This window comes from Clupea harengus, chromosome 15 (genome assembly GCF_900700415.2).
Source record: "Clupea harengus chromosome 15, Ch_v2.0.2, whole genome shotgun sequence".
In the NCBI taxonomy this organism is placed as follows: Eukaryota; Metazoa; Chordata; class Actinopteri; order Clupeiformes; family Clupeidae; genus Clupea; species Clupea harengus.
Window position 1 is genome coordinate 26,970,087 of NC_045166.1, and position 15,000 is coordinate 26,985,086.

General features: G+C 43.1%; 2 protein-coding genes across 3 annotated transcripts in view; both read right to left on the reverse strand.

The window, feature by feature from the left end:
• Positions 1–1,867, reverse strand: part of LOC105902102 (echinoderm microtubule-associated protein-like 4) — a 12,371-nt gene extending 10,504 nt beyond the window's left edge. Inside the window, exon 1 of one of the 2 annotated variants that reach the window (XM_031581945.2) lies at positions 1,567–1,867. In XM_031581945.2, coding sequence (XP_031437805.1) covers positions 1,567–1,687 — 121 coding nt within the window. In that variant the 5' untranslated portion in view covers positions 1,688–1,867. The remainder of the gene's footprint in view (positions 1–1,566) is intronic. The other variant, XM_042709868.1, reaches the window with a different exon arrangement.
• A 6,756-nt stretch (positions 1,868–8,623) lies between these two features.
• Positions 8,624–15,000, reverse strand: part of LOC105902103 — a 12,268-nt gene continuing 5,891 nt past the window's right edge. Inside the window, exons 5-7 of the mRNA XM_031581261.2 lie at positions 14,604–14,683; positions 14,131–14,222; positions 8,624–10,858 (exon numbers count right to left, since the gene is read on the reverse strand). Of these exons, the coding sequence (XP_031437121.1) occupies positions 10,672–10,858; positions 14,131–14,222; positions 14,604–14,683 (359 nt within the window). The 3' untranslated portion in view covers positions 8,624–10,671. The remainder of the gene's footprint in view (positions 10,859–14,130; positions 14,223–14,603; positions 14,684–15,000) is intronic.

Here is a 15,000-nt window from a genome sequence, read left to right on the forward strand (position 1 = left end):
ATGTTCCATTGATTTAAATGGGCCACCGCCAACGATCGGAGGTCGGTATTTCTTTATAATGGCCGCTGCAAAATATTAACAACCGCTATGACCGTATGTGCATGACTGTGTGTGCACATGCCCAGTTGTTTGTGTGTTTGTGTGTCCCTGTGAATTAACGTGTGTGTGTGTGTGGTGTGTGTGTGTGTGTGTGTCTTTAATTTCATCTTTAATCCTGCAATTCCCTGACTGATATCCCCTATTATTGTGGGATCCATTCCTTACTAAACCAGATTATTTCTTCATCTGGTCTTCCTGGAGCCCTGAACAATAGACCTCTCCCACCTCCGCTAGGCATCCATATGGACACCGGGGATTAAAATAGCCCTTAATCCAGGACTCGGAAAGGGAATTACCCAGGACCTGAAATACGGCCCTTGTGTCCCTTTACACTCCCATGAGACGCCACTTACATAATATACGCTGGCAGAAATAACAGACGAGGAATAAAGAGAACAAACGACAGAATATAGAGAACAAACGACAGAATAAAGATATATAAACAAACGACAGGCTATGCTCTACAAACTAATATAACTAATATACATGGTCTTGAAATGAATACCGAATGCAAAGGCATCTAAATGACTGATGTCCTTAACAAGCATGCGCCACCTCCTGTCAAAAATAACAAGTTTGACAGATGGTAGAAAATCAGACGGAAATTGCATTATTGTGTCAAGTTGACGTTTTTTGATCCCTCCCCTGAAATACACCATCTACAGAAACTGAGACCAGTGTTTATGTAAACTGCATGTATTTATAGCGTATATATACTGAATAACATGTAACACATCTCTTCATCCAGTGTTTATGTAAACTGCATGTATTTATAGCGTATATATACTGAATAACCTGAAGCAGGACATCTCTTCATCCAGTGTTTATGTAAACTGCATGTATTTATAGCGTATATATACTGAATAACATGTAACACATCTCTTCATCCAGTGTTTATGTAAACTGCATGTATTTATAGCGTATATATACTGAATAACCTGAAACACATGAAGCAGGACATCTCTTCATCCAGTGTTTATGTAAACTGCATGTATTTATAGCGTATATATACTGAATAACCTGAAGCAGGACATGCCTTCATCCCATAGTCTTTAGAGGTTGACTCGTGTGAAGAGTAGTCAGGATATGACTTGAGTATTACAAGAGCATGCATACAACTGTATATTTCATATCAAAACATTACCATATACATATAAACATTACCATACACATATATAAATATACATATAAACATATACATGCTGTATAAAACACTGTGTTCACTGCACTATTCTTAATACGGTACAATAGTTTAAATCCAATTTAGAATAGACTCATTCTTCCCATTTTAACCAGTTGGAAAGACACTTCCATAACACTATTATCGACACGTCCACTAACGGAGAAAAACACACACACACACACACACACACACACACACACACACACATTACTATAGACAAGTCCACTAACAGAAGAAAGTGCCGATGCCCCCACCCCCTGCTGTTGTCACGGCAAATCACTGACCTGTCATGAAGTCTGTGTCTGGGGCCAGTAAGGCATCGCCATGGTAGCGAGCCCCTTCAGGCTCCCCGGTCGCCATGGCTCTCGCCTGCTCCACCAGTTCTTCCATGTGTGTGTCTGTCATGATGGTGCCTCTCTGTGTGTACGGGAGTCCTGTCAGAGTGTGTGTGTGTGCGGGTGGGTGTGTGTGTGTGCGTGTGTGTGTGAAACAGAGAGAGAGAGAGAGAGCGTGAGACAGGGAGTTCACACACTAATCACGAAGGTGGGTTGACTGGTGAAATGGAATGCTCCTCCTTCATCCTTCCTGAATGACCTTCTCAATCCTCTTCACACACACACACACACACACACACACACAGATCTTGAGGAGAATGATGTCATTAGAAAACCAGATTAAGGGCCTTGGTAAGCCATCTCAGCCACGGCAGGTCTGGAGGGTGTGTGTGTGTGTGTGTGTGTGCGCGTGTGTGTGTGTGTGTGTGTGTGTGTGAATTGGATTGAGGATTGAGATTATATTAATTTATCATGTACTATTCCTTTTGTCCTTTTGAATATATTTATTTTAAATTGTGGACTCAAGTAAAAAATGTGTGTGTGTGTGTGTGTGTGTATGGCGACACATCAGTCAGACAGATGGAATGATCTGACCAAATGCACCCTCATACCACACACATAGCTATACATACTGTAGACACGCACACACACACACACACACACACACACACACACACACACACACACACACACACACACTCCCCCCTCCATGTTAAGAAAGAGCAGCAGGTTGGTAAATCCAGACCAATGTGAGGATTGACTCCCCCCCCCCCCCCCCCAGTGGATTAGCGGGGGAACTTAATTAGTGAAAGATTCATTATTGGTCTGTAAGCACACAGTAGTGTATTACCCCTCTGACAGACACTGCTCTGTGTGTGTGTGTGTGTGTGTGTGTGTGTGTGTGTGTATTACCCCTCTGACAGACACTGCTCTGGGTGGACGTGTGTGTGTGTGTGTGTGTGTGTGTGTGTGTGTGTGTGTGTATTACCCCTCTGACAGACACTGCTCTGGGTGGACGTGTGTGTGTGTGTGTGTGTGTGTGTGTGTGTTACCCCTCTGACAGACACTGCTCTGGGTGGAGGTGTGTGTGTGTGTGTGTGTGTGTGTGTGTTACCCCTCTGACAGACACTGCTCTGGGTGGAGGTGTGTGTGTGTGTGTGTGTGTGTGTGTGTGTGTTACCCCTCTGACAGACACTGCTCTGGGTGGAGGTGTGTGTGTGTGTGTGTGTGTGTGTGTTACCCCTCTGACAGACACTGCTCTGGGTGGAGGTGTGTGTGTGTGTGTGTGTTACCCCTCTGACAGACACTGCTCTGGGTGGAGGGGGGGTGGGGGGTAGAGGGGTAACAGAAGGATATTCACAAATAAGTAGTCTTTCTGTCGACCCAGCAGTGCATGCGTGTGTGTGTGTGTGTGTGTGTCTTTCTGTCGACACCGCAGTGCCTGGATTGCCCCCCTTCTGGCCCCGTGGGCAGATGTTAGCCGACTCATCTCTATCCTCACGGGTCAGTAATAAATAATCATAGATTATAAATAATAATAATCATCAATCACACTCTCTGTTTCAGTACAGGAACGCACTTCCTCTCCACCCAACATGTCAACACTCCCCCCAGTATCACAACATGTCAACACTCCCCCCAGGCTACTGTGGCAGTGTTTTGGTGGAGGGGCCCTCTTGGTCTCCCCCAGTTGCAGAAGAGTCTTTGTTTCAGTATAGATATGGCAGACATGGAGACCCGTCCACTATCCTGCTGTATCCCAACATTACAAACACAGGGCCCAAATCACTCCTCTCAGACCACGGGGCCCAAATCACTCGTCTTGTTCTGAGGGGTGGGGGAATCTCCGTGGCCCCCGGGCACCAGTCTGAGCTTCGGACACGGCAGCGCAGCCAATGCAGTCAGACTCCAGCACCACAGACTCCTAATATCCCTAATAAGGATGAAGGAACAAAGCTGGGTCTCCTACCCACAATGCACTGCAACACACTTAGGGAGGCATTAGGCGCGTGTGTGTGTGTGTGTGTGTGTGTGTGTGTGTGTGTGTGTGTGTGTGTGTGTGTGTGTGTGTGTGTGTGTGGAGAGCACATTCAGCGCAGCATTGCACAGACCAGTCAAGAACAGCACAGTCTAACACAGACCAGTCAAGAACAGCACAGTCTAACACAGTCCAGTCAAGAACAGCACAGACTAACACAGTCCAGTCAAGAACAGCACAGACTAACACAGTCCAGTCAAGAGACACAGACAGGACAGACGAACACAAAGCACAGAGTTAAAATGTGATGACTATGAGCATACTTGTGAAGGGTATTTGTTTCAAACAAATTAGTCTACTCTAACATGTCATTCAAATATCATTACTATATCATTCAATATCTAACATATCAGTAAATAAACTCAATTCATTTTAGTTTTAATTTCAATTTGAGTCATTCAGATATCCTCCATGTTCTAAATGTTCCTTTAATATGTGTAAGATAACAATCTTAAACAATTCCACAAGATCTGGCAGCCATTCTTAGACCATCTTGCTCAATTTGATGGAGATATTGAGCAGCTATGAGACTCACAATAGGCCACTCACCTCTTCTTCGATGTATTTTGTGTACTAGTGATGCATCAATACATTTCATTGTCTTGAGTTTTACGCCCTGTTTGTTAGTTGTGTTTGTTTGTTTTTTGTTCTGTTTTTATGCCTTTAATTTATTTTATTTCAATTGTCTTTTTCTTTCTTTCTCTTTTCATTTTGGCATAATTTCTTACTTACTCCTAGTATTTGTCTGTTTGTACTTAATTACCTGAAAAAAAAACCTAATAAACATATTGTATAAGTAATATGCGTAAGGTTAGCCAAGGTCTAGATTAAGATTGATAGTTCTGTTCCAAAACTAGTAAGATAACTACCTAAAAGGTTTGCAAAAAACCTTGCAAACGTATTGGGAAAAATGGATTATGTTTGTGACCTCACAGAATCATCACTGATCTGATATTGTGTGAATTGACATTTATTTCCATCATTGTGCCATCAGTTTAAATGTATAGGTGACCAACTTTTTGTTCATGTATGTATGTATGTATGTATGTATGTCTCATTGTATTTTTGTTTCATTAAAAATAAAAAAAACTTGCAAACACCACTCACAGCCCATCTAGTACTGATAGAAGCTTGCCAACACACTAACTGGTGTCTTTTGGCAGTATAGCTGCAATGTCATGCTGTGAAAGCTTTTCTTCCATTTTTGCAGGGTGTTCCAGCCCAGAACACAGAACTACATAGGGCATATCCTGGATGGCTAGTGGGGAAGATACAGGTGTTTATCTGTCCTATCAAAATGAATTTGAGGATGGTACCAAAACTATCTGCCTATAAAACCATACTTCAAAAAGTGTCAAATTGTTGCATAGGTTTACTTTAAGTACCGTTTTCAAATCCTTTGTTGAGGGTCATCACATCACACAATACCCTCTCAGAGGTCCATGAAAGCACGCGAGAGGTCGTATTCATATGGGGCACATGTGTGTGAAATTTGTGTGTGTGAGATTCGTGTGTGTGAGATTCGTGTGTGTGAGATTTGTGTATGTGACGTGTGTGTGTGAGATTTGTGTGTGTGAGATGTGTGTGTGAGATTTGAGTGTGTGAGACGTGTGTGTGAGACGTGTGTGTGGTGTGAGTGAAGAGAAAAGACATCACAACCAGATCTCATATCAAGGTAGATTTTATTCCCTTCAAAGCCAGAAGCTCAAAAGGGTCCGGCCAGCAGATGAAGGGCCTCCAAGTTATAATCACAAAAGACAACAAACGTATAAATAGGGTTTCAGTTGGAACAACAGATCAGCAGGGATTCTTGCTTCATTAAAAAACAAAAACAACATTTAAAAACAAAACAGAGTGCATCACCAAGCGAATGGAAATCATCTAGTACAAACATCGCTCTACTCAAAAATAACTCTTCAAAAGGACTCGTCCCCATTCTTAAATATCAAAATATATATAAATATAGATATATGCCAACATTAAGCCTAGGATAGAACAAAAAGAGCACGTTCGGAACACCGGACACTTTCTGCATTATTTTATTTCACTTCCTCATAATTCTGGTTTAAGAGGAAGTGATGCAACAAAGGTGAGCGGAACTCTACGGTCTGCCACGGGGCCTATGACCAGGGATGACCCCTGAACCCATGACATCAAGCGAAGACAATCAAGCACTTCTGGGCTGTGTTTCAGAAAAGAGCGTTTGCTGTCCCCCAACCACCACCAAAGGAGTCCTTTTGAACCCTTTTGTTCCCAGAGGATGTAGCCCATTGCCTTTTGGGTAATCCCAACTGCCCTGAATACCATCAACAGGGATTATTTTGATTTGGGTTTTCTAGCCGTGAGGGAGTGGGATTACGGGCAGTGAACGTTCAGGCGGTTCCTGTCTTAGACAGCAGAGATTTCATCTGCGTTCAGCTCGTCTTCTCTCAGTCTCAGAGACGCACCAGCGAGGACGAGACTAACAGCGGTGTCCCCAAAGGCTCAAACTTAAGATCTCAATCAGATGAGTGAGAAAGCAGAGGTCCCTCCAGAACTTAACATATAGTTCTACCCTCTCCCACCCCTGAAGGCGTGTTCAGTCCCTGTCTTACCTAGGGGTAAGGAAGGTGTCTACATCGGTGGCATCTAGTAGCTAAATAGACATTTGACAGATAGCAGCGAGCGGTTTGAGTTACCCAGGAGCCTTTGCAGGACAGCTCAGCTCACTAGTGTCTCTCTCTGGATAGCGTTGCATGCAAGAGGCTCACCCCTCAAAGTTTCCCCATGGACAGCTCCCTCTGGTGGGGAATAAGGGTACAGGCCAGGCCAAGCCAAGTCCAAGGCCACCCTCGCTACAGTGCGGTGGCCTCAAGGTACACACGTTTCCTGGGGACATTTCCCCACTCACATCATTAATGTTAATGATCATTAAAATAAAAGCGCAACCAAGGATCGCACCCATACAAAACCCAGAGGGTCGAGACACAATAGTACAGAATCAGTACAGCAGTCACAACAAGCAGCTGACCTTAGGAGCCAATCCGGCCCGGTTCTGATCCAGTCAGCAAGTCTCCGGCACGAGACGGGCGCTGAGGCCCACGGAGAGAGTCAGCCATCTGGGATCAGATGAGCAGATCCCCATCACCCTCTCTCCAGCCAGGCGGAGAACCCTGAGCCGCTCTACAGAACTAGCGGAGGAATCTAGTAGCATTCAGAACCACAGCTCTGTATTTCAGAGAATGTGTGATCCCTGAAACAGTGATGTGTGTGTGTGTGTGTGTGTGTGTGTGTGTGTGTGTGTGTGTGTGTGTGTGTGTGTGTGTGTGTGTGTGTGTGTGTGTGTGTGTGTCTGGTGGGTGTCCTCTCAGATGGTTGAGAGTCGTGTGCTTAAAGTGTGCTCACCACTGATTCAATAAACATTATTTAAATAATCATTTTAAATTATTTTCTTGTAATACAGCAGTCACTGTCATTGACCACAAGCAATTGCAACTAAAAAAAAAAAAGTTTTTTTTAAATCAGTTTAATTAAAAATGTACACATTTTGTTAAATAAGTTTCAATACAATCTGATTTTTAAATTCTTAATACAAATGTTCTGTGCAGTATCTATAAAAGAATACTTGTCACTTATTAAAGAAAGAAAATATGTACATCTCGTTAGAAATATTTTAACTGATGGCTCTATATGTTTATAACCTTTGGGTCGGACTGGAGCATTAGAACTCTCAATTTCAAATGCATCAATGATGAAATATCTGATCAGAAATCAGCAATGTTAGAATTATCTAGATTTTTCTTTTCCAAAAATACTCCTTTGAAAAATATACATAGCATATTCCAACTCAGGAAATAGACATAGGAAAATATTTAGTCTTTGAATTAATTTTGCATTTGTGTGTTTGGAGAAGTAGTACACCCGATTGCAGATATCTTTTATCCAAAGGAAATGTGCTCCATAATATTAACATGTTGTGTCCATTGCTTGTGGAAGTCTAGCGCCCCCTGCCCTCGCTTGTGGAAGTGCAGCGCCCCCCCTGCCCTTGCTTATGAAGAGGCAGGAACCCCCAACGCAGAGCTGGTGCCACGTGAAGAGGCTTCCACACGAGACACACAAACCAGGATTTCAACCGCAGATTACACCTTGATGTTGCACCAGCTCGTTCTCACTGGAAGACCCTCTTAAAACGTGCTTACAGTACCAGCACCTTAAACAGACTTGTTCTAAATATTCCAAACAGTTCCTTTTGGGCTACTCCTGCAAGGACAGGCAAAGAGCAAGGGCTAAGGTAGAACCCGTAAGAGTTCTAGACGGCAAGAGAAGAAACCAACGCAGGGGGTGATGAAAGATGGCTCCTCAAACTAACACTGAAGCGGAACAAACACCACAGCAAGCGCAGAGGTCAGAGGTCAGCTCACTTATGTGATCCAATGCCATATTACTCACTAATATTACTGTGATCCAATGCCATATTACTCACTAATATTACTGGTGGACAAAACAAAAATCTAGTCCTGGGAACATTATTGACTCGTTATGGTTTCCGAACAATTCATTGCATTTGACAGTACTGAGCAGCTAACTAGTTACTGGATTTGTGTAAGTCGCAGCCAGAATGGAATCGTCTTTGACTAGTACACCCTAATGTGACAGATCCCTTAGATCATCTAAAAGGAACCCTAATGTGACAGATCCCTTAGATCATCTAAAGGAACCTTTCATGCCTCCATCCCACACCTGAAAGAGAGACAGCCCATAAAACAGAATCAGCTTCGCAAATTAGGGACTGAATTAGTGCAATTTCACTGGGCACAGAGAGAGAGAGAGAGAGAGAGAGAGAGAGAGAGAGAGAGAGAGAGAGAGAGAGACAGGGAGAGAGACAGGGAGAGAGACAGGGAGACAGGGAGAGAGAGAGAGAGAGAGAGACAGGGAGAGAGGGAGAGAGAGAGACAGGGAGAGAGGGAGAGAGAGAGACAGGGAGAGAGGGAGAGAGAGAGAGAGAGAGAGAGAGAGAGAGAGAGAGAGAGAGAGAGAGAGAGAGAGAGAGGAGACCATAGGTTAGACCTGGGTCAAATGACTTTCAGTGACCTTGTTTGTCTGTCTGTCCGTCTGTGTCTGTCTGTCTGTATGGATGTTTTAACATTAGAAGGAGGAATGCCAATAACCAGATGAAGGTCCCTGCTCACCAAACCATCAGTCTAATTTCCAATCAGTTTCAACAAACTAAATATGCGGCAGGGGTCAGATTTTTTAAATCTTAAATTTCAAAGTGTGTGAAATACACAAATAAATAAATACATACTCATAATGTAAATACATAAAAATGCATCAAATAATTTATAAGAAAAGTAATAAAGCGCTCATACAATATTACTATATTTTTATGCAATATCTATAAGTGTCTTAACTTAATTGGGAATAAACGTATCTGTGTAACCGTCTACTATATCTGTGTAAACATCCACTCCAGATTCACTCCAGAGTACTCTGTGGTAACTATGGAGATTCCAATTAACATTCCAACCTCCATTCCAGTTTCCGACTCATCATAAGAAACAGGCCTTGAGTACCAACCTGTCTGATTCAGGTCTGTGGGGCGATGGGGTGTGATGTGAGAACAGGCGGCAGAACTGGACTGACGCTTTTGGTCCTTTGGTTTGCTGGATAAGAAGGAGAGCAGGGAGGGGGCTAGCTGCCTACAGCCATAAGGCAAGTTTTGGAAAGGGCGTGGGGGCGTAAGGGGGGAAGGCGCGTTCTCTTTCAGACAGACTCTTTCATTTTGACCCCGGCAGCAGCTAACTCTTGCAGCTAACTAACTTGGCCAGTCTGGCGAAGATCTGGTCCAGAATCAGTTCCCATCGGAGCGTTATTCAGTTCCCATCGGAGCGTTATTCAGTTCCCATCGGAGCGTTATTCAAGGGGATTTTTTGTTGGACTAGGAGGACACGACTGTCCCGGTCTGTCCCTGGTTTGACATGAGAATGGAAGGACGACGCAGAACACATGATTTCTCACGCAGAACACATGATTTCTCACGCAAAAACACATGATTTCTCACGCAGAACACATGATTTCTCACGCAGAACACATGATTTCTCACGCAGAACACATGATTTCTCACGCAAAAACACATGATTTCTCACGCAAAAACACATGATTTCTCACGCAAAAACACATGATTTCTCACGCAGAACACACGATTTCTCACGCAGAACACATGATTTCTCACGCAGAACACACGATTTCTCACGCCAGGATCTTTAAAACCTCCTGATGTGACATGGATCCGGGTCCTCGTGTGGCACAGAACCCGTCCAGAAGAGCGGGCGTGGAGAGCTCAGGGGGCAGCCGGGGCAGGCCAGAGGAGCGATATGCACTCCACACAGGGGCACAGTGGCGCACGGGGCCAGAGGGCCGATATGCACTCCACACAGGGGCACAGTGGCGCACGGGGGCAGACCACCGTATACACCCGCCCACCCACACCCCCCGCCCTAATCAGCAGGGTAAATCTGTAACACACCCGCCCCCCCCATCCAGTGCTGATCCAGGAGATTTGCACCTGATCGGGACTGAGCCCAGGTCGGATCAGAACCAACCCAGGCCTGGATCCAGAACGGAACCAAGCTTCGGCCAGAGCGGTTTAAGAGCTGCCAGCGGTGAACGGGGATCTGGGCCACGGCTGCGCCCCCCCCCCCCCCCCTCCCCTCCCCTGTGAGAGCCCGCAGTAGGGAGCCAATCATCGGTCATGATCACTAAAACACGGCCTGAATCGTCATGAATGTTCACGCCACAGACTTCAGGGACAAGGGCGTAGCCACACCCACAACGGCTGTGCCCATTTCCCACAATGCCAGTGCGTCTCTCAAGGTCATCTCAAGGTCATCCCCGACACTAACAGGCGGGTGTATGTGAATGGGGAACAATGCCCCCTGCAGGCGACTCTGAGTATGTGTGTGTGTGTGTGTGTGTGTGTGTGTGTGTGTGTGTGTGTGTGAGAGACTGTGTGCGCACGGATGCAGAGGCAGTGCCTCCTACTGCAGGTTCTTCAGGATGCGTCCGTAGCGGAAGTCGTAAACGTGGCGGCAGAGGTGCACCAGCTCGGGTTCGACGTCCGGGGGCACTCTTCGGTGAGGGGGGGGCGCGGTGTCGGCAGGGCAAGGCACCAGGGGGAGGCCCACCGGCACACCCTCCGTACCCCGCTTCACCAAGGCACAATATCTTCACCAAAACACAAACAAACAAACAATTAAGAGTTGACCAAGGCACAATATCTTCACCAAAACACAAACAAACAAACAATTAAGAGTTGACCAAGGCACAATATCTTCTCCAAAACACAAACAAACAATTAAGAGTTGACCAAGGCACAATATCTTCACCAAAACACAAACAAACAATTAAGATTTCACCAAGGCACAATATCTTCACCAAAACACAAACAAACAAACAATTAAGAGTTGACCATGGCACAATATCTTCACCAAAACACAAACAAACAAACAATTAAGAGTTGACCATGGCACAATATCTTCACCAAAACACAAACAAACAAACAATTAAGAGTTGACCATGGCACAATATCTTCACCAAAACACAAACAAACAATTAAGAGTTCACCAAGGCACAATATCTTCACCAAAACACAAACAAACAATTAAGAGTTGACCATGGCACAATATCTTCACCAAAACACAAACAAACAATTAAGAGTTGACCATGCCTTACAGTAACATTATCGATTGCTCATCTGTAAAATATGGTTCATCTTTCAATCCTTTTTAGTTAAAGCTGAGGTATGGGATTCTCATGAAGATCAAATAAAAATGCTATAACTGAGACTAGATTTTAGTTCTCTCCATCATTTTGATATCTGATACAGTAAGTGAGAGGATGTGATGTTCCAGGAACTGTAGAGTGGAGTACAGTAGACTATCATAGAATAGAACCCATTGCAAAAGAATAGTTCTATATTCTCCACAGTAGAAATTCTAGAATACTGTAAATTGAGATCCCATCCTGACGCTTTAAGTAGCGCTGCAGGGAGCATTAACACACACACTCATCTAGTGTCACATTAACACACTCATCTAGTCACATTAACACACACACTCATCTAGTCACATTAACACACACACACACACACACACACTCATCTAGTCACATTAACACACACACTCATCTAGTCACATTAACACACACACACACACACACACTCATCTAGTCACATTAACACACACACACACACACACACACACACACTCATCTAGTCACATTAACACACACACTCAACTAGTCACATTAACACACACACTCATCTAGTCACATTAACACACACACTCATCTAGTCACATTAACACACACACACACTCACTCATCTAGTCACATTAACACACACACACACACACACACACTCATCTAGGTCACATTAACACACACACTCATCTAGTCACATTAACACTAGGGATGGGTATCGTTTGGTTTTTATCCGATACCGGTACATAACCGATACTTTTAAAACGATACCGGTGCCTAAACGGTGCCGGAACCGATACTTTTATAAAAAATAAAAAAATGTTTACGATTGACGACATTTAAGAAAGGCTTTATTGCCAAATATATGAACTGTTTAAAGTAGATTATATATATAAATAAATACAAAACACCTTTTAACTTAAAACTTAAATAATATATGAACTGTTAACAAAAGTTTAGACTATACTTAAATAAATACAAAACACACACACACACTCTGTACACACACTACAGCTTCAATACTTCAGCAATTATTTTGTTCAATTCAATTTTTTTTCTTCAAATTGAACAATATATTAACTGTTTAAAGTATATTATTAATATAAATACATACAAAACACTTGGCTTCAAACTTTTTAACTTCAAACTATGAACATTATATTAACTGTAAACAACAGTTTATAGTATACTTAAATAAATATAAATAAATACAAAAAACAGCTTCAAACTTCTTTGCAAAAAATATGAGCATATTTGCCTTTGGAGTCAAAAATGTATTATTTTGTTTGCATTTATTTCATGAAATTTCACCATTTTATGATTTGTTTATACCTATCTTTTCTAGCTTGTTTATAGTTAATCTTGTTACTTGAACACACCGAGTACGAGAAAATGTGTACTGCCCCTTTAAGAGACTACCGTAGGTTAAGTATAGCTGTCATCTCCGTTTATTTTTCAGTCTTCGGTTGCTGAACTGCCGTTGACTCTTTGCCTTCTCTCCACTCTTTTCACGCAATTGTTTTGTTGCATTTGCTGCACGTCGCGATGTTTGAATATTTTGGTGCGAAATACAGCCACACTTTTGACCGTTTACCTTTCGGTATTTTCTCTGTTAAAAGGTTGATGGCTAGTTCTGTTTGTGCTTGCTCTGTGAAATGCTGCATGCTCTTCACTGTCATAAGACTGTTGCTATGAAAACACTAATGAGCGTGAGCGACACAGGACAAAGTTTACATTGGGAGCTGGGGCAGTTTTACATGTGCCCCGCGGAATCTGCCTAGCAACCGTTTTCAATTGGCTCAGGCACCGTAATGAAGCACCGAAATCTGCGTTGCATTTCGGTCCGGGTAGGTACCGGTTGTATTGGAACCGGTTCCATATTGGTACCGGTTCTCGGTACCCAACCCTAATTAACACACACACTCATCTAGTCACATTAACACACACACTCATCTAGTCACATTAACACACACACACTCATTTAGTCACATTAACACACACACTCATCTAGTCACATTAACACACACACACACACACACACTCATCTAGTCACATTAACACACACACACTCATTTAGTCACATTAACACACACACTCATCTAGTCACATTAACACACACACACACACACACACACACACACACACTCATCTAGTCACATTAACACACACACTCATCTAGTCACATTAACACACACACTCATCTAGTCACATTAACACACACACACACACACACACACACACACTCATCTAGTCACATTAACACACACACTCATCTAGTCACATTAACACACACACTCATCTAGTCACATTAACACACACACTCATCTAGTCACATTAACACACACACTCATCTAGTCACATTAACACACACACTCATCTAGTCACATTAACACACACACACACACACACATCTAGTCACATTAACACACACACTCATCTAGTCACATTAACACACACAACTCATCTAGTCACATTAACACACACACACACACACACACTCATCTAGTCACATTAACACACACACTCATCTAGTCACATTAACACACACACTCATCTAGTCACATTAACACACACACTCATCTAGTCACATTAACACACACACACACACACTCATCTAGTCACATTAACACACACACTCATCTAGTCACATTAACACACACACTCATCTAGTCACATTAACACACACACACACGCACACTCATCTAGTGCCCCTTCAGATGCAGAACCCCTTGACTTACCTACAGTACTGGGCTAGAGGCAGAACGTAGCATTTGTCTTCGATGCAGGCCACACTGTTCACATCCTGATGTTTGGAAGCAAATATCTCATTCTGTGAAATTGAAAACAAATACCATTTAAACCATTTAAATCATTTAAATCAAGGCAAATGTAGTATTCCTCTCACTAACTGTGCTATTGTTATTTGAGCACCTCAGTTGGATTATGGCATGGACACTCTCTGGTGAGTCACACACACACACACACACACACACACACACACAATGGGGAATAGTTAATCCAATAACTATTAATATCATATTCAGCCACACTCATTAATTAGGTCCTTAAGCCCCCTTCCTGTAGAAGACGTCCACCTCAATGAAACGGCAGGGTGATGTACAACAGGACCATACACACACAGCAGTCTCATGTGGTTCCTGACAGACATGTTAAGGTCAAAGGTTAACATCAGCCCCCACCATCCCCTCACCTCACAGTGCATGCTGGGATCTCGCCCCCCCTGGGTGTGTTCGGGTCTGTAGTACCAGAACAGACTCATCATCAGCTCTCCTGTGGACACAGACACAACACACACACACACACACACACACACACACAACATTACAGACTCATCATCAGCTCTCCTGTGGACAGAGAAACAACATTTACATTCTCACCCATTTACACGAGTGTCTGACACGTATATTCATTTACATTATCATCTATTTACACAAGCGTCTGACACGTATATTCATTTACATTATCATCTATTTACACAAGCGTCTGACACGTATATTCATTTACATTAAAAAATCTACTTTCTACTCTACCAGACGAGCAACAGGAAGATTCATACCAGTCACAGCATTTATTTACATTTATTTACA